At 38.6% G+C, this 21244-nt stretch overlaps 1 protein-coding gene across 1 annotated transcript in view; it reads right to left on the bottom strand.

Annotated features, from left to right (window-relative positions):
• KYNU (kynureninase) overlaps positions 1-21244 on the bottom strand; it is a 59423-nt gene that overhangs the window by 10128 nt on the left and 28051 nt on the right. Inside the window, exons 8-11 of the mRNA XM_009318943.1 lie at positions 20576-20674; positions 19737-19810; positions 1953-2005; positions 358-443 (exon numbers count right to left, since the gene is read on the bottom strand). Of these exons, the coding sequence (XP_009317218.1) occupies positions 358-443; positions 1953-2005; positions 19737-19810; positions 20576-20674 (312 nt within the window). The remainder of the gene's footprint in view (positions 1-357; positions 444-1952; positions 2006-19736; positions 19811-20575; positions 20675-21244) is intronic.

The following is a 21244-nucleotide window of genomic DNA, read 5'->3' as shown; positions in this document are numbered from 1 at the left end:
CCAGGGAAGTGGTTGAGTCACCATCCCTGGAAGTATTTAAAAGACGGGTAGATGAGGTGCTTAGGGACATGGTTTAGTGGGCATGGTGGTGTTGGGTTGACGGTTGGACTCGATGATCTTGGAGGTCTCTTCCAACCTTAATGAATAATGATTCTAACAGTGAAGGGATGAGTATATTTACTAAAGGCCTTGGTCTCTCATGGTTGCGGGGTTATTTTGTTTGTTTTTCATTCCCTCCCCCCCTTTGCTTTTTAGCTATTCTGCAAATTTTTTGAGGGAGACAGCAATAATACACGTAACTTTCATTTAACATTTTTATACCCTTAAATTCAGGCTCAAAGTAAAGCAATTACTTACCTCTAAACTAGCTTGCAGAGCACAGACCAGTAAAATTGGAGGATTCGATAACCGAAATCCATTAATTCCTTCACTTAGTTGTAATTCTGGAAAATGAATAACTTATATTAGTGTTTTTGATTTCTTCCTTTTAATGGATTGGACCTTATCTTGAAGTCCGCCCTCACGCAATAAAATATTTCATTAATGTGGCCTGTAGGAATCAGTCATTAAAAGGAAATAGTAATCTATTCACAGCTAACACTTTTAACTTTGAGAGAAGCCCAATTTTATCCCGTGGAAGACTTCATTAGCGGCTTCATGGGAACTAGAGGACTGCAATTAATTTGTTTAAATAGTGTGTGTTAAAACCACCTTTACACTTGAATCTCTTTTAACACTGGCACAAAACGGAGAAATTCCAAGTCAGCAGAGGCACGCTTGTGTGGAGCTGCGGTGCTGTCATGAGCAGGGAATCACTTTCCTTAACTTTATTAAACTGTCGAGACGTGGGAGACTGCATATGCAGCTAAGTGTAGCTTCAGGCCACGTAGAGAAGTTGCATAGACTTTAGGCTGTGAAATTTCACAAAATCTATTTAATAAATCTATAAAGCCCCACTGTAAGTTCTGTGTCACTGTTTATATTTCATGCTCCAGCACCAGAGCAAGAGGATGCTACGGAGGAAATGCTTTTCACGCACAGCAGACTGGCTAATTTTATAACGATCGTTTCCCAACTTCTCCCCTATAAACTGCCCATGGAAATGAATAAACTAATTTTCTTCTTCTAACAGTATTTCAAGGCAATTTGTGTCTCCTGCTGGTTTTCCATAGTGCCACTCTCTTACATTTGGTCAGAAAACAAAGAGCAGACTGAGGCTATTAGAGAGGTGTTCTCCAGCCAAAGTCACATCAATAGGCGCTGCCACAGAAAATTAAAAATATATTAAAAACAAAACCACTAATCAAACCAAAAAGCTCCTTTCTCCTCCTGATCCCTCAGGATATTCTCTCTGCCGTACTTTAAAATGGAGCTGAACAGTCTAGCTGTCAGATTTGGAAAGGAGTCCTCGTTTCATATTGGGACAATAAATACTTAGCTATTTCAGAGCAGATTTGGTTTTGTCTTATAACCCATCCTTCGCTAGTGCAAGGAATTTGGAGATGCTGAAACATTAGTGGTATTTCATGACTTATGTCAGATTGCCTTACCTTTATTTATATAATTTCTCATTAATTCTAGTGGAACTAATCCTAAAGTAAGATATTACTCAAGTGAACGATAGCAGATCTTCGCTCCTCAGAGACTTATGAGTTTAATTCACTGAGATACTTTGAAAGATTCATCCATATTCTATGTCTGCATTTTGAAGGTATTTCAGCAGTCTCTAGAAGCAGACAGTCAGACCCATATGCCCACCGATCAAATTTATTCCCACATTTATTTTGTTAACTACATTGCATTACATATTTGGGATGAGTTTAGCTTAATGCTTTTAACATAAGTGAGGAAATGCAAAGTTCTCTCCTTTCTACTCAAATTACTATAAAAGTGAAGCTGGATATATATAAATACATCAAACATGGTAAAATTAAAAGTGTAAAAGTACATACTGTTTTCCATGAGGAATCGTGTTTTGAAGTCATGACCCCACCAGCCGATTAGCCTAAGATTTTGCAAAGAAAGTAAATTAATAGCAATCTTGGTATAATACCTTTTAATTTAGATCTGAGAGTTAAGAGATATATAGGTAAGATCAAGGAATATATACATTTCTAATAATACATTGTATTTCTAACAATGACATAAAAATGCAATAAATTCTATAAATAGCTAGCACTAAAAACTTAATATTATTATTTGGTAATTTCTCTTTAACTACTAATGATAAAAGGTACCACATCTTTCAATTAACTATTGACTTCTAACAATATCCATTTTGTCTGAATTCGTTTCACAAAATGAAAAATAGAACAGAAATATTTCCACTGTTTTGTTCCAAGGCATTAAATTCACACAAACCCTTAAACCTACTCTAATGGATACTGAAAGCTAAAAGGTGTTATAAAATCTGACTTAGTTTCACCAAGAAAAGGAGCTAGTGGTGGACAGCAGACAGACAAGAGGACCTCAGAAGAAGGATTGTGTGGGCATTGCCTTTTGCTTACTGTGAAACAGCAGCGTGAATTCTGAGTAAACTTTTCTTCTCCTGCACTGAACTTTTCCAAAAAACTTTCTTTAAAATAAAAAACAAACCAGTTTAATCCAAAAATCATTTTTTTAAGATCATCTCCAGTAAAAAATAATTAAAGATCAGTTACTTTGAAAATAATTTATCCAAGCTTGTACCTTAAGATGACGCTACATTATTAACTCATATTTGCTGAAAAATATGCTCAAGGACCTAGCTATAAACAGCTTTCCACAGCAGCTGGATGCACTGGATCACCTAGCGCCCAAGGCACTGCAGATAAGGTCAATATTGCAAAATCAAGGGTAGTCTCTCCCCGCCTCCTTCGGGTTCTCTACTTCTTAACTCAGTACATGGTAATATCGGTAACTAATAACGTCAGTGCTACGTGAAATTTCTCATGTATCAATGCAATTACATTATTAGGAAGTCACCACCACAGACTCCTCCCTGAGCTTCTAAGGTCTCCAGGACTGGACATATTGGACACCATTTCTTCCAAGGTTTTGCTCAGTTTTCTCTATGCCAGGTAACAAAGTTGTTAGGATTGAAGCCTGGCAAGTGTTCAAAATTTGGTAGTAAAAAAATTTATAAGTAAAACTCATGGTAGATCAGCCTTCCTGGAAGTGAACAAGGAAAAAGAAAGTCATTGCCCCTCTCTAAAGCAGGAGCACTTCTTTGCAGTATGCTTAAAAGAGCTTAGCTCTGCAGAATTAAAACCACGTTTGAGTTAAAAACTTGTTATATGAATACTGCATAGTGTAAAATGAAGTACTTCGTATTTCTGTATAACAACATAGGTTTTATGTTTACTTCTATGAAAGGCTCTGAGCTGCATCCAAACATAGTGTATACAGAAAAAGCACGTTTTTTTCTTTATTGCTGCGTGATGTTTTTATTATTCTAAGACCCATGAAAATCAACAGTGCAATATACATTCATTTCAAATGAGATATTACATTGCCAAAATTAATATACCCCAAATAAAGCATAATGCAGCTTCTGCCCAAGTGACTCACTCACTGATGCTTTGATATAAGATATTCCAGGTATTTAATATGAACTTTATAACACATATATAGAGAACATTTTACTATAAACCCTGAGTATTATATATTACTACAACATACTACTAACGTCAATGGCACACGCATTCCATGAATTCCAAAAGTTTTAAACAGGAAAAAAAAAATCCATGGGAAATATAACATTTGGACTATTACTCTGTAGCAAGGAGAAAACAATACAATGTTCTATTTGGATGTCATCCTAAAGTCAAAGACAAAATAAACGTCAACCAGAATATTACCCAGATTAGGGCCTGATGAAAAGCACCCTGGTTGCATTCTGAATGCTCAAAACTTGCTAACTCTGAAGCTGGCTTAAAACCAGATCTCTGCTGCAGCACCACATTTGCAACTTGGAAACTGAAATTTCAGAACTTTTCCAAAATGACAGAATGAAGGATTTTTTTAAAGACAGTTTTAGCTGTCTTGCCCTTTCCTACCATAACTTTGACAATTTGCTTTTTCTTTTTTTTTTTCCTCTTTTTTTTTTTTTTCTTTTTGGCTGTTCTAGAACTTCAGAGGTGTCACTACAGGATGTGCACTTTGAGGCAGCTCTGGTCCTACACTCTCATTGATCTAATGGTCCATATGGATGTCACATTATTTGACATTTAAGTTGACAGGCTTCAAAGTGTGGAAATTAACAAAATCTTTACAAATTAGCAATTTGCTCTTTACAATTTTCTGTGAAAATTTTGAAATGAAGGTTGCCACTGCTATGCCAAATTTCAACCTGTTATGATGGGAAATAGCTAAGGTGTTAAACCCCAAACATAAGGCTTTATAAATGCTCGCTAAAAATAATAGGCAATAAAACTGCACATTAAGATACTGCAGTAAAATTTCTTACTAGAGTTGTTACTCTGCATGCAAAATGAGTATTTTGAAATGCAGTCACCATTTCGACGATTCCTGTTTCAAAAACAAAGGCACCAAGATCTAAATTGATTTGGAATTCCATACCATAATCTTTGCAAAATGCATGATGTGGAGGGCTCTGAAAAGCCTCATGTGATGTGCTTGGGTTTAAAAATGTCTTAAACTTCTCAGTAACAGGACTCGAGAGTTATATCCTTTTCATTGCAGATAAAACCCATTTTGTGAAGTCTGTTAAAAAGCAGTGTGTCTGGGGAGAAGAGGGTCTAATTTTGCAAACGTTCCACTATAAACCTTTGAGAATAATTTTTTTACTGGTCACTGCCCTTTACATGGGCAGTGTAAATGTATCCAAACCCAGCGCTTGTCTTGTTTTAACAGAGCACTGATCGAAATGGTTATCCCAGCGGTGGCCAGCTTGCGCTGTGTGCCCCGGTGGCATCCTGCTGCCAGTCCCAGGTACCCGCAGCCTCCCGAGGCTGCTCAGCACAGGTGCTCCTGGAGCACCTCCACCCCTAACATCTCCCCATCCAGCAGCAAAAGCGTACGTGAAAGCCATTGCAGTCATGCCAAAAAGGAGAGTAAATTAGTGCCGAATCAGCTGCGGGTTTTTCTGAGGTGTGCATGTTCTTACAAACCCAACTTCTGTAACAAAATAACTTTTAAAATAGACAACGTATTGTTCTATTTTATGCCTCAAGTAAAACCCATGTCCTCATGGTTTGATAACACTGAGACTTTCCCAGGGAATTCTGCAGCTTTCCACTCTATGCACAGAACTATTTTTTAAATGTGCCACATCAAATTTAAAGCAAACTGTTACTAGCTCAATTTCATGAAACAGGTAGGCATATAATGAAATATTGCTGAAAGGTTTTCAAATTCCTTATTTTCACCCCAAAATGTTCTCTTATTTTACAAATCAATGAACAAAGATTTGCTGGGTTGGAAAATGACTCCAGAAAGAAACAGTATTCTTTCATTTAGTCATACTCTCTTTAAGCGCATTTACACCAGGGAACAATCCCTTCAATAAGTATTTTTATTTAGCCCATTTTCCTCCTTCATATCTTTCTACATTAGACTGAAGCACTGGTTGTTCATAACTTGAGCCGTACCGTTTGTAGTTGCATTAATGATGCAAGAGCGTGGGATATAATGATCATGATGTATGTGCAGTGTAAACATCAAAGAAGATCCAGTTAAAGAACACAGAAAAAACACAAAAAAATTCCTTTGACCTTTGCTTCGAAGTTACAGGATGATCATGCTACTCATTTATAATTTACAGCCTGAAGCAACACGGGGTCTCATTTCCCTTCTCGACAAGAAAGAAAAAAAAAAAAAAAAGAAAAAGAAACTCTTGAATAGTGATACAGAAAACAGAGAAATACTATTAATGTGGCCCAACTTTTACAATCCAGGGCAATACGCTGGAAGCATCCTGTCATTATATTGTGTGAGAAATCATTTTACATCCGTGAGGAAGCATGTTGAAAAGCTACAACAGGAATGCAGTGTGAAATTAGTGATACTTTATATTACGCTTGTCAGCTTCACAGGGCATGGAACAGTTTGTCTTCTCTCCGTTATCAGGTCACAATGCTATCTAGACATTTCATATTCATTATTTAGATTATATCTATATTAGGAGGATATACCAGAAAAGCATAGTATGTTTATGAAACCATGGATTAAGCTAAATCATAAACAAGCAGTTTTGGGGTGGACTGTGTCCGCAAAGCAGCTGATGTAGCTGCTGGCTGGCAGCTGAGCTCTTCATTCACACATTGCTTCATTTTTGCAAAAACTTCAGGGTGTCGGCAAAGATTTGTTTGACTTTTCATGCTACTGTTCTAGCTGTGAGTAAGAATCAACTTTGAGGCGTTAAGGAGACATCTCCCTGCTCCCAAAGTTTATTACACAGAACTGAGGCAGATAATACGTTATGTCTGCAAAGGCAACCTCATACAGGAGAAGGGATGAAAGGGCCAACAATAATCATTAAGTTCAGTTTCTTGCAGTCCTATATGTCTATGACACAACTGGTTGGTTGAAGAGCACATCCATTGCACATCCATTCCCTGTGCTTATGTCTCACAACACCTTTAAGACCCGTAACAGACAACCAAGAGGCACAGTACAGTGTGACACAGGCTTAGAGAATAGAGGTTAACTGTGTCTCCAGTATCACTCCATTAGCAGGAAATATGTTAAATAAGCAACCCGTGAGGTCTTAGGAATTAGACTTCAAAAGAATACAGAAAGCCTGGAGGCTGGAGCCAGCCTGAAGCTAGCAAAAAACTACACCTGACCTCAGTCACGCTGATTTGACCATGTTTGATCATCATCCTGCTGCCTAGGAGAATGTGGTGGTACCACATCACTAATGCCGTATCCAGAGTCCAGCTCTGCCCAGCTTTCATGTTTCAAAAGATAGGTTAAAAAAAAAACCAAACAGATGGTACAGTCAACTCCCAAAGACTGAAAGTATTCCTTAACATGCCTTACATCCATCTAGGAATCTCCAGCTCAACTGGAAGTTTAGTTCCTGACCTTGAAGTACATTCCTCCAGTGTCCTGGGCTCCATGTAGCACAAAACAGATAGAAAAAGTAGCCAGGACTCAGGTCCTGAGCAAGAGCATCTCCTAATGCTGCTGCACTCAGACAAAAGTCAGTCCCAGAAGCCAAACTCATATAAACAGTTGTATCACCCCCTCAAAGCCACCTTATTCTCACCCAGATTTACAAACAGCTCTCCACAAACTCTGAGCACAGACACGATCCCCGGGCTCAACAGCTGGGGCACAGTCTCTGCATTCTACTCTGCATTAATTTTATTGCAGTTTTCTAATTACAATTTTTTTATATGTTTTAATTTCATTTTTATTGCATTAATTTTATTGCAAGCACACGATCACGATTGTGCTTCTTTGGATTCCATGCCAAAATTCAGAATAAAGAGCAAGAATGACACCACCATCCCCCCATCCCCCCCAAGAAAACAGAAACAACTGTTCATTGCTTTACATAGCATATTTTTGGCTCACTGATTAGAGTGTGAGAAGGAGTTTCAATTTTCTTTGCTATCACAGAGTTGTCTGATCATGGATGAGTCAATTAGTCTTTCCATGCCTCAAGCCCTCATCTCTAGAAATGTTGCTCAGTACTGCCCTAACTCTCTGGTGAGGGTGAGAATATATTTGTTAAAATGTTTTTTCATACTTAGTAATGAGGACCATATAAGAATGGAGAAAAAGATTTCCTTGAAGTATCTTGTAGTGGATTTTTTGAAATACAGATAGGGAAAGGAGATTTGGAGGTAATGGCCGATGAAACTCTCTTCTTTTTTCCCCTCCTCTCAGCCTTTCCCCAAATTATCCTGTCAGGCTCAAAAGTTATTTCCAGTGTCAGGTTTCTGTTAAGTTCAGAATTTAATATTTTTCTTGATCCATGTCACCTAACTGGCTCCTACATCACGAAAAATAAAAAATTAAAACCCGAATATTTCTATTGCTTAAGTCCACACAGTGTTTTACAGCTGTGCTGAAACAAAACTGAAGTCCAAGTGGATGGACAATGTTTTTCTACTGCAACTCCGTCCTCTCCGCACTAGGCACCACAGCAAGCTCCTGCTCTGACCCAGGGCTTCCCTGCTGACAGCTTGCTAGAAGGGAGAAAAATAATTCAAACGATATTTGGTGTGGTGATGAGGGGTCTGTTTAATCAAAACAAAGAATAATTGAAAAGTGACTCCCAGTTTCATCACCAAAATGCAGAATTCAAAGATTTTAATCCTCCTGTGTAGGTGAAATTCTTCATATACTGTGAAGCTGTCAGTTATGGAGTGTATTTCATAGTGTGTGTGTGTATATATATATGGGCTAGGATTTGCATGGGGGATTAAGGGAGTTAACAGCTAACCCGTTAGACTCTAGCAATATTTGGAAACCTAACTCTCACTGTCTCCTTCAGAAAACCTTGCCAAGATTGCAAGAAGTTATATTTAAAGCCTTTTTTTTTTTTTTTCTCCTCCCTTGTATCTATTTAGATATCCTTTATCCCAAATGGTAAGATTGGATTTCTTTCATTATTCTCTTCTGTGCAATGTCTGTTGTTACTTTTAAGTAGGATCTGTTGTTAGAATTTGAAAAGCTTTTGAAGCCCAGGTAATTATTACCCTCAGACTTCTGTAGTTTTGGACTTGCACATGCTCTGATGCTTTCCTTACCCTTTTCAACTCATTACAAATGTTTCCTAATTATTAAGCATATGTGACTTGTGAGCAATGCCATACATTATTAATGGACCAGACTCTAAGAACTCAGTGGAAAAAAAATCAAAACTCCTTATGAAAAGTTGCTACTGTGAAAGTAGTAACTTTTCATATTTAATATCAATGAGGCTTTACTTTGTCAAAAGACCAAAGTAATATGATTGTATTAGAGGCTAATAGCATGACATTTTTCTTCTGTTAAGTAGCTTGCATTTTCAGTACCATCTAAAGGGAGACATTTTTTCTCCTCTATTTTGAGGCTTGTCTTGGTTAAAAAATAGCTACATTCACTTTCTGCCTAGCAGCAAATTTTAACAGCAAAGACCAAAGTCCTGAAAAAGTTTCGTAGTCTAAACAATGACACTTACTTAACTATGCAACTGTGATGGGTGAAATTAAGAAATCTCCGGATTTGAGTAATCATCCTTTTTCCAAAAGTAGCTGGGCAGCTCTCGGCTCACTGATCTTCACCGTTCTCTGAGGTAGAGAATTTAGTGCAACTGTTGCCACAATTAGAGAGACTGTTGGGTGAAAATCTAGGCTGTTTGGTCAATCAAGTGCAAGGTGATTTACAGCTGATAGGTGTTTGAAGATAGAGGGTACACACGCTCTTCTTGAATTGATTTTTTCCTTGTTAGTCTTTTAGACTCAACACAAGTGGGAATACAGCAATTTCAACATGTCCCTCCATATTACCCCTCCAGGTCAAAACAAAAGGAGATTGAGTTCACTTTTGTAGCAGGAAACAAGTTGCTGTGATCAGGGCATGAGAAAGAGAAATGGCTGCAATGCTGCGAATCCAATCAGGGCCCCTTGGAGCCGCACAGAGCTCTCTACCAAACCTCTAAGGCATTTGCGATGAGGGATGATAATTTCATTCGCGATGATCAGGCAAAAGAAAGGTATGATCAAGCAGCAGACAAAATTGGAGCTTAAATTAAATCCCAGGAAAAGATCTCACAAAAAACAACCCCTCTAAGGCTAATGAAGTTGAATTAAAAACTGTTAAATCAGCTTATGAACAACTATTATCACAAAGTGCTCGTATATCACTTCCACTAGCCAAATATCAGATATATGAAAACGGGAAATACAGCCAACAGTATGTTAGCACATTTAGTAAAGGGAAATCAAATATTCTACCTAACACCAGAAATTAAAAATCAAGCAGGGAGCCAATTTACTCATAGAGATATTAATAAAGTTCTCAGTGATTTTTATAAAGTATTGAATAGTTCCCAGTTATATTATGGTGATTAAAAAAAAGCATATTACATTCTTTAAGAATTCAGTAATTTTTTTCTAGGCTGTTTCAAATAGATTAAATTAAACAAGAAGCAAAAGCAACAGTCCCTCCTAGAAATACGTTTAAATGTGAATTCTGACTTAAAGGAGACTCGGATGAACTATACAGTCTCCTCAATCCCTTGAATGAACCTTTGAGGGGATGATATCTAGATAGATTTCTAAATAATACATGTATCTGACTGAACTATAATATAAAAATTTTAAGATCTGCAAAATTGCACTTCCTCAGGTCTTTGTTGTTTTTGAATACAGTAATCACAGTATTAAAGCAAGACCTTTATCATACCAGAATCCTTATTAGCTAAAATGTAAGAGTTATCACCTCTGCTCTTTGCCTGAAACAAGAAGCAATCCACATTAGATGAGTTGTGGCATTCTTTTTTTTAAAGTCAGTGGCTAGAACTAATTGAATTCAAAGTTTTAAGTGGCAGCAGACTTGCCACAGAATCCAATAGTTGTGTTACAAAATGTTTACTAACACCAAGTGATACTCAAGGAGAAAAGAACTCAAATGGAGTTTATTGAGCTGAAGACATGAAATCATTAAGGGAGAACAGAAATGGGGATCTTTCAGAGTTATTTTAAAAAGTACCTCCTCAGAAAGTTGAAATTTCATCCACCACTACAGAACATGAGAGAAATGTGACTTAGGGACCTTTCTTTACAGGGCTGTAGTTGCCCTAAATTTCAGTAGCATATAAACTACCAGTATTTTGGGCCCTAAAGTATGTTTGACACGACGTCCAGTGTATGTATGTCAAATGTCTGACACGAGGTCCAACACTGGTTTCAGGAGCCCCACGAGCTCTTCTCACTGCAGAAGCAGGGGAGAAGCCATCGGATAAGGACACTTATATGGGCTCATTCTTGTGTCACAAACTGACTGCATCTGCAACACTGACCGCCAACACACACTGACCAAATCTCTCTGCACTTGCTTACAGTGGGTTGCTAGAAAGTCAAGTCAGAAAACTGTCAATGAAAACAGAGGGATACTGAAAAACTAATTAAGTTAGGAAATTATTAGATTTTTGCTCAATAAACTGTACACAGCTAAAGAAATTAATAAATAATTCTTCATTTTGAGACAGTTTCTTCATTTTTTGAGACATTTCTTCAGTTTTCCATGCTGTGGGACAGAAAGAACCTACAAGTTTCTCAAAACAGTTGCACTGGTGTGATTAGGTCCCTGATTTGATGCCACACCAACTGAGAAACTAGGAGAAGGAAGGGGAAGAGAGAGGGATACAGTGTCCCTCCCAGCATCTCACTGGAAACTGCTCTTCAGACACTTGAGTGAGCACTACATTGCTGTAGCTGCCCTATAGTTTCCACACAGTAGAAGGCAGCAAGAGGCAACTGCCAGCAAGCACTGCCAAAGACTTCAATAACAAATGAGGAGTAGTGACTGTGATAGTAAGAATTCACCATCAGCAACAAGCAGCTGTGAAAATAAATATTTCACAAATGGAAAGTGAGAGGAAGGATAGTTTAAAGCAAGTGGGCAAGAAGAAACAATATATGTCATGAAGGTCTCTAAGAAGCTCCTGACTCAAAGATGGGGGGAGATGGGCAAGAAGTAAAGGACAGCAGGCTGTGGACTTGCCAAGAAAGGAGCTGGCGTGGGGGCAAAAGAAATGATATAGCTTGCCCACACAACAGTGAAAATAAAAGAGATTTGACTAAGGGAGCCCAAGGAAAAAGAAAAATATGAAGATGTATGCCCTGGTGAGACCATCTTCTCCTGGCTGAGCGCTGGAGGAATGAAGGTTCAGCCAGGAGAAAGAGGGGGCATGAGGACCAGAAACCCCATGAACAAGTGGAAACAAATAAGCACAAGTCGTACACCAAACAAAAAAGAAACCCCACACACAATCCCCTCTGTGTGTGCACCGGAATACCAACTTTGCAAGAAATAAAGAGGGTGAATCATTTCCTTAACCTGGGCAACGACCTTCCAATTACCTTTAAAAATGCTTATGGTTTGAATCAGGTGCCAGCTGTGATATGAATCTCAATATGAGCTGTATACGTGATCCCAGAGCTGCGGCTAAAGCCAGCGAGGTATTCAGCCAGGACAGGGACACCTGCAGTGCAGGAGACCCCATCTGAACCAGTAACTGACAATTACAGGAATATACTCCAGGGACCATAGATGGGGAAAAAAAAAAAAAAGGTGATTGTATTAATGGCACAAAAGCATAATGGCTATTGCTGGTACTTTCAGCTTAGAGCAATTTCGAGGCATACCATGATCTCGAAGCACATTCAGTAGGGAAAAATTAGAAACAATTCCCCACTGTGGGCTAATGAACTAATACAAAAGCATGAGAAAAATCTCAGTTTTAAAGGACATGTGTAGACTACAGCTTTAATTGAGAATCTTAGGAGGAAAGCTTCATAGAAAGTACCAAAAGTGGGAATCTGAAGTAGAAAAAGTGAAAGATGATCGAATACTGAAAGTGAGTCAACATCTAGTAGGAACTCCCAAATGCAAAATTGCATTAGTTCCAGCACATTTCTGCACAGAGGTAAGCGAGCTCTTAGTGGAAACAGCAGATTTACTTGACGGTTTTTGTTGAAAAGAAACTTTTTCCTCCCTAAGAGAGAGAGGTTCTGTGAGGTGGATACAGAAACGTACAGACTGAGATAAGCATAGGAGGGGGGATAATGTCTCTGTGACCAATTAAAAAGACAGGCAAAGAAGGTTTTGTGACCATCTTGTTAAAGGTGTGTGACACCAGCTTGAGTGTTGCATCTCTGGAAGTTCATTCAGCCTTCTCTTACTGGGAAAAAATCAAGACACAGCAAAGTGCTTTCAAAACTGCCTGTCTCAAAGTGGAGAACTGAGGCACAAAGAGCAGGCAGCTAACACCACATGTTTTTTGAAGTGGGGGAAGAAAAAAAAAATAAAATCACAGCAACCATACACTCTGAGGAGAGCCCCAGGTTCTCTTCCTTGCTAGTTAACAGGGATGTAAGAGTTGCCCTCAGGTTACATTCACCTTTCCATCAGGCTAAGCCTGTTGGGTTCCTTTCATGTATTGAAGCAATTGTGTCTTACACCATCTGATGGGAAAAGCTAGAGGCGGCAGATGGGAAACCGTATCCGCAAGGAACGCAGCCACCTCTCTCTCGCTTCCAAGGCTGGGAGTGGGAAAGGGCCATGGCAGAGCAGACTAAGTGGTGTATGTCCCATCAGCATGGTTCAGAAGGCGAGATGCATGAGAAATTTGAATCTGCTTAGATCTAACACGTAAACTCAGTAGTTTAGTGAGCAATTACTGAAAAATGAATACCGTCAAAGGCCTATTGCAAGAATTTGACCAGCCTCAGCCTTAAAATAAAAAAGATTAAAAAAGGCTGTGACAAACATCATGCTTTAAATGACATTTCTTCATATTGTTAGTGGAGTTTTGGACAAAAGAAAGAGGAAGTTATAGAATCATAGAATAGTTTGGGTTGGAAGGGACCTCTAAAGGTCATCTAGTCCAACCCCCCTGCTGTGGGCAGGGACATCTTCAACTAGATCAAGTTGCTCAGAGCCCCGTCCAGCCTGACCTGGAATGTTTCCAGGGATGGGGCATCCACCACCTCTCTGGGCAACCTGTGCCAGGGTTTCACCATCCTCAGCATAACAGATTTCTTCCTCATATCTAGTCTATATCTACCATATTGGTTGTTGTCAGGCAAAGATTTAAATATACATAAAATCTCCAAATCTGCACCCAAGATATCTGCAGATGTCTGCAGTGAAACACACCTATGCTATAAATACTATTTTGGAGAAGATATGACTCACAGAAACAAGCAAACACAAGCACTTAGCTTATCTCCACTTATCCCAGCATTTTGATGCCTTGATAACAGGCACGAAATGCAGGAATCAGTCCCGCACCATGCTTTTTAAAAACACTACTGTATATATTTGAGAAATTTGACAGGAACCACGTCTCTTATTTTCCACATGCTCCATTTTAAGGTTTGAGTTTTCAAAACAAAAAGTGTCTAAGTAGCATGAGAGTACACACAGGCAATGAAAAAAAACATTACTTTCACACTCACTCCAACTATCCTATAGGTGATGTAGACTTGATATACAGCACATTTACTCATACATAAGTCCCATGAGCTTACAAGGAGGTATACTGCTCCTCTTAAACACCTTAAAATCTAACCAGGACAAAGATGACAAAACATAGGGGAAGACCTTCAGGGAGGAAAGAATGAGAAGATTATTTATAATGAGAAAAGAAGCAAGATTGCTTGAATATACAGCTTAATTACAAGGGAGGATTTGAAGGAAGATAGAGAGAAAATGCTTGACAGAGAACAAGACGACAGTCGTGGGAGCCACATAAAAGGATGTACAGAGCTGAAGAAATGGGAATGGGAATAGATGATGTGAATGCACATTAATCTCTCTTTCTTCCTCCCAGAGACTCACTCCAAAGTTAAAAAGTGGTCTTAGTTATTTGCCATTCAGTTGGTGAATCGGAGAACACACCCCTGCAGGCCCATCATGGGTCTAGATTAGCCTAATAAATCACTTGTCCCAAGACAACGCAATTAAGCCTAATTAACCAATACCTTTATTCCTAAACAGGCTTTTCTCAAGGGAGGTTTTAATTTTTGGTTTCTAAATTAACTCAAGGAACTAAATTGTTCTCATCTCCTTGGCAAAGAAACAGTTCATTTCTGCCTTAGTACGGGATACTTTATGCACTCGGGGGACATATGTTGCGCTCCACGAATAGTTTATCCATACATTAGTCCACAATTCGAGTCCACTAGGACCAGTGACAAACGTTTCTGCAAACAGCGGCATGTACGCTTCCATCTGTGACCACTGACTTTCCACGTTGCTGCATTCAACGCAGCTCCCTGGAAGTCTCTACATTGCTTCTCCAGATCCCCTCCTTGGCCAGGACAGGGTGCTCTGTTCTGCTAAAACTTTCAGCAGTGCTGAGATACTCAGAGCCGATAGACTCCAAGGGTCCGTGAGAGTTGGACCATCTTAGTCTATTATTCCTAGAAGCATTTTAAACAAGAGCAGCTTTAGTTCTTTCCAATACAGTAGATATAAAACAACCTTCCCAATCTTTTTATGGCTGTCCTTTGCTCCCAACTCACATTGTTCCAAAGCTGCATTATTTTCAGCAGTTTCACAGAAGCTTCAGCTATTTAGTTTGGGGATTATGCGGTTCTAGTTCAAAAAGGAATAATGTGGTATCTCCTCATAGATCAAGAAAATATCTAAAGAAAAACTCAGCTAGTAGCTCAGGAGCTACCAACCTGGACGGGGTTGAGTAACCTCTTGCAAAACAAAGTTACTGGGCAGAGAAGGTTTGCACTGGAGCAGTATGGGGACCCAGAGCACGTGGGAAAAATGGGAAGGGGGAGATGTATGCAGCTGGAATGGTGTATTTTTGTTTATGTCATGCCAGGGTAAAAGTTCACATACCAAAAAGCTGCGCAGGTCTCTAGAATGGAGTAGCAGGAAGCCATTTGTGCTCTGGCATTTTCACTGGAATCAAGAGGCTAAAAAGGAAAGTGATCTAAGAGAAAGGGTTGATATCTCGCCTCTGTCTATGAAGAAATTGTCTGAAGATACCTTGCGTTTCTCAAAGCTAGTATGAATTAGTTGCCTTTGTTTCTTGTTCTTTGACACTTTTTTTTTATCCTACAGTAAAAGCCGACACGCTCTTTGGACATCAGCTGCTTTCTGCACATACAGCATTTCTTCACATCACACAAACTTTTTATTTTTAAACTCTACCTGCTGCCAGTCTTTGCTAAAGTTAAGTCTTGATAAATCCATTCATTTTAAACACTAGACTGTGTACAATTTTATTTTAATTGTAAGCCTCTTCATAAATAAGCCTCTGCCAAGGCTTATTATTATTATTATTCGGGCTGCTTTACATACATTTACTTCCCTTTCATCTTTTTAAGTTGTGCCTCACTTTTTCTTACAGGGATTTGACTAGTACTTTTTTTTCTTCTCCTATCTCAGGACTCCATGAGTTTGTCCCCTCCTGTCCCTTATGCCAGCTGACAGCAGAGCTGAACTCGCTGCACATTTACAGCTGCAGCTACTCTGCTGTGAACACTTGACTTCTCCTGTACCTTCTTTCCCAGGTGCTCATAAACATTCACATTTTGTTATAGCTAACTTGCTTGGTAGATTTAGTCATGCTTCTTTTTATAAATGGAGAAATTGAAAAACAGGGGAAGGGGGGGGGGGGGGGAATGAAACTTTTCTGGAGCCCAGAAAGCTAGTCAAGCAAAATTTCAGTATTAGTAGGTCACCTTAGTGCTCTCTGTGTCTTGGAAAACTCCCCTCCGCAACGTAACTGCATTTATGTGGAAACTTGATGGCACAGGATCAGCCTGCACTGACCAAACAGTTTCAGTTGTGTTTCATAGCTCTGCTCTGTCCAGGTCTTTTTTTATTTGAAACCTTTCCACAGAGAAATCACTCTAACACAATTAGCTAAGAATATATTGCATTGTGATATATAGAGCAGGTATTAAAAAAGCTATTCAAGTATTAAGAGACTCCAAAGGAGGTGAGATCATGAGAGTATAGGGATATATTGGACCCATATATGTCAGACTGATTCAGTTTTACTGTTCTAGGAAGAAAGATAGAGGACTAGCAAAGGACTACCCAACATACTTGGGTCCAGGTATTAATTAGGATGGCTACAACATGTAACTTTTAGACCCGTGGCCCTTGCAGTGAATTAGAGAACTACGCCTAGCTAAGCCAGGGGGTGCAGGATGGTATTTGCAGTGACACAAGACAAGGGGACATATGAGTCTGTATTGTCCATAGCTTCATCTTCCAACCGTCAGACCTAAGGATCAAACTTTGCTCTTGGGTATAAATCCTTTTCCAAGTTGGTGAATTACCAACTTTTAAAATTTTTATGGGAAGCTTGCACAACCATAAAGAAGTGGGATTGGTGTTGCCTTTTGTCTGCTGGGATGTGACATGGTATTACTGAATAACACCAGTTTTGGGTTGCGTAGGTTTGTAGTTAGGCTGCCACAACCTCGGTCTGCAGACTCAAAGCAGAAAGCAGTTTCGGCATGGCGCTAGCTGCTGTTGGTAAGGCTACTAAATAAATTCATAACTCTTTCTCAAGTTGCATTTTAAAAGAAAGAACCAGCAAATAAGTGTTTTGCTGTCCAGGGAGCAAGCTTTGGATGGAGCAGCACCCATGGGGAGCAGCTGGAGGGGAACCCAGTTTCTGAAACTGCGCATAGCTACAATGCAAGCGCTTATTTGCTTACACTGCTCTTATTAGCCAGACTCTGGGAATAGACAAAAGCATACTAGTGGAATTAAGGGAAGTTAGAACAAAATACCAAATGCCTTTGGCGATGGGCAGTAGCTGGGCTTGGGGGTTTAAAATTCAAATTTTGGATTGAGCTGTTTAATTTTCAGTAAGTACCCAAGTCCTTTTCGCCCCAGCCTCAGTCAGTAACAGGCAAAGGCACCTGGCAAGCGTTCTGGGTCTGCCTCTCTGAATTATGGTCAGAGCATACATTTTTTATATTAAAATACAATACATTATTTCGATATAAAAATAACTACCTAGTCAATAGCTTGCAGAAAATATGAAGGATGAGACAAATTAAAGAAATCTATATAGGTGGGTAAAGTGACTTGCATAATATTGGCCATGAGTTAAAAACAATATTTCAGACAGTTTAAATGACAAAAGGATATCAGCTGGATTGGAATTTAATTACCGGCTTACATGTGGGCTGAGATGCAAAGAAACAGTGTTTGGTGCTTCTGTTTTTGAATGAAGTTGTCTGGCCACTGGGTGTCATCCTTGATTCAGATGACAGCCAAAGACTTTTTAGATACAGCATAAAACCTGTAACTTCCAGAGCAGTTAAATTCCACTCTATTTGATTGTACAACATACAGCAAATTGCTCTGCATTTAAATCAGCTATAAAATTGAATACTTTGACATAGACAAATTCTCCTTTGTCTCACTGCCTTATTTGGAGACCTGAAATGGCTGGTTAATGTGGAAAAGAAAGAAAAGTAATGCAACTGGGGCATATTAACTACAAACAGTTTGATGAGTGATTATCAAGTCTCAGGAAATATGAAATAACTATGATTAAATAATGCAAAGGGTCTATGCAGGAAGTTTGGAATAATATCCTTAATTGGGTCCCAGGCTGAAAAAACCTATTTCATACAGGTAATTGTATTTAAGATATTCAGTATCCAGATTCAGTACACAAGGTAATGACTATGTATGAAGAAGCTGGTTCAGGAAGAACTAATTTAAGCTCTTACCAAGCTAGTACCCTCACAGAAGTTTCAAAATTTCATCAAGGGGGAAAAAAGACTCAAAGTCCTTGAGGTCTTATTCATTCCTCCTATGGCTATTCTGTGTCTTCTAGCTGGCCCACATTTTTTTTTTTTTTTTCCACTGCTCAGCATCTTCCCAGCTCCCCACAACCAGGGTCCAGAGGTTTTGCCATGAGATCAATACCTGCACCTGGCTAATGGGGAAGCAGAAAAAAACAAAACAAAACAAACAACTTTCCAGAAGAAATATCCAGATATTCGGAATATTTTGCCAGTGTTCACATGTGAGGATCAAATCAGCTCACAACAGGTCATATGTCATCCTAATGAGTTTTCTGTTATAGGTGACTAAGAAGAACTTATCAGCGTTATTTTGTTATCTCCTGGGAGTCTAGACAGTCTAAAACCAGCACATAGTGCGGCAAAGCTGTTCATTATAATATTATTTCTCTCTGAAACCTGATTTAGTTTGCCTTCTTCAAGCTAAAATAAAAGTGCCAGCAATTTCTCCAAGCATTATAGCCAGAAAGAAATGTTTACATTTGTCAGTGCATTAAAAGTATTAATCCTAGTGTTCTTAATATACATATATAGAGTACAGCCATATAACATTTTAAATAAGAGGGGTTTTTTTAATGCAGCTAACCTCAGTTGATGGCACAGCTTTTCACGGATTATACAGTCTTTGAGAACACAGATCTCTATGTAATGCTTCCTAGCTTTACCAGTGGATATAATTTTAATGAAAACATGCCAGTATTAAAGAGCTATTAGACACAGAGTTGAAATTGACTTTGATTTTGTTCACCAACCAAAGACTTCAATGATTTAAAAAAATCAATTTTTAAAAGATGTTAAATATTCTCTTTACATTAAACAGTCTCATAGGCATGATTTAGGTTACTTGTTTTTAATATTATAACCATTCTCTTTTATGATTATATTTAGTTTAGAACAGATAGCAGACTTCAAGGAGGAAATGCATTTAAGATGTGAGCATGTACATTAACCATTTCAAAAATTACTAAAATTAGCATAAAACAACTCATCTGAAGTAAGAAAGTCAGATAACCAAATGATCTTGTACTACCCTTTTCATTGATCAATAAGTCAGTAACAAATATTAGCCCAATGAGGTTTTTTTGAAGCAGGGAATTTCTTCTGCATCTATATACATATATATACACACATACATATATACATACACACACATCCATAGTCTATGACTAGGAATCTATACACTTTCTCACTTTCAGTTCTCAGCTCAAAGGGAAGATATTCTCCCATTTAAACTTCACAGCACCTTTTGTTTTGGTACACAACTATACTTACGCTGGTTTAATACTCTGGGAATGCTTCTCATGAATGTAGGCACCAGCAAGGCCTCCTGCTCCAGAATTTAAATACTGCAAAGAATAAATCAACATGTACACGTCGTGCTCATTATCTGTAAAGTATAGCTTTCCTTCCCTCACCCCGCTCTATAAAACAGACCAATTTTAACATTTCTAGTGGTTTCTAACTGGAGATCTTAGCATTTGTCTCAAAGCGCTGATGTAGGTAAAAGCAGATATATTTTTTTCAGATTAGTTCTAAAAATATCTTTCTTGGCTTACATATGATATCTGAAGTCTAACAGACAAAAGGCTAGAAAATTGAAGTACAGCTGAAACAGTCCCATGTCATAATGCATATAGCAAAGTCATCAAACAATTCATCTGACTATATCTGTTTCTTAATCTCAAGAGAAGTCAAAGGAACTAAAGATACCTTGTTCTATGATCTGAAAGTTTAGGCAAGAATATTCTCTTATTTAGGGACCACTTAAGAAAATCCTATAGCTGCAAGACCTTCTCGGTGTAGGAAATAAGAGAAGAGCCTCTGATCCTGTGACCACAGAGCAGAGTGTGCTTCAGAGCAGATGTTTAACCACCACTAGCATCCATCTCACATCCACGTTACCTTGCAGGTCATTGCCACTATTATCTTTTGGAACCTCTCGTAACAAAGCCACCACTACAGTCAGTGTCCATCTCCTTGTTGTGGCTGGTTCAAAGATTCAGCCAAGTCTTGATCAACAGTTCAGGTACAGTTCTTCATCCGACCTGTTTGCTGACCCATCATATAAGTGACATTGTGGAAAATAGTCTCAAACAACGAATCTACTTTACCTTGTAGGAACACCAGCAGGCAAAATCTACTCCCCAGTCATGCAAATGAAGCTCTACATTCCCAACAGCATGAGCCAGGTCAAATCCAACAAAGCAACCCTGCAGGAAGGAGATAATTAATACACTACTTATCAAGATAATCATCACTATAAAATTTATTTATTTTGAAAAAAAAAATCTTTAGAGCTTTATTTCCTCTCTATATAGGCATGCTATCAAGTCCCATCTGTTTTGAGTTATTATGAGAAAAATTTTCTATACCATAGATATTTGTAGAAATCATTAATTGTTTTGTGGGCTTGTCTTCAAGGACGCTTGGATATGGTTTAGATTCCTAAGTTTTTGTTCTTATGCAGTAAAGTGGTAGCACTTGAAATAAGTATTCAGAACGAATGCATCATTTCAAACTGTTGTATGGCATGACAGGCTCTAGGCAGAGACAAAATAGTAATGTACATAATGACGCCAGTCACTCATGAACAGTTACATTCCACTATATACTTATACTTAAGGTCTCCCTGATATTTAAACCACGAGGATCTTGCTCTTTGGGAATCCAGATGGGTGAGATAGCAGCCTATGTAACACATTGATCTTCAAGGACTTTTGTACTTGTTCCTAAAAAGCTAGAAAAGCATTCTGTCATTTCTCTGTGAAAACTGTTGTATT

The sequence above is a fragment of the Pygoscelis adeliae genome, unplaced genomic scaffold (assembly GCF_000699105.1).
Source record: "Pygoscelis adeliae isolate BGI_AS28 unplaced genomic scaffold, ASM69910v1 Scaffold222, whole genome shotgun sequence".
Taxonomy (NCBI): Eukaryota; Metazoa; Chordata; class Aves; order Sphenisciformes; family Spheniscidae; genus Pygoscelis; species Pygoscelis adeliae.
The sequence above is the reverse complement of the archived record's forward strand: the minus strand, read 5'-3'. Positions and strand labels throughout refer to the sequence as shown.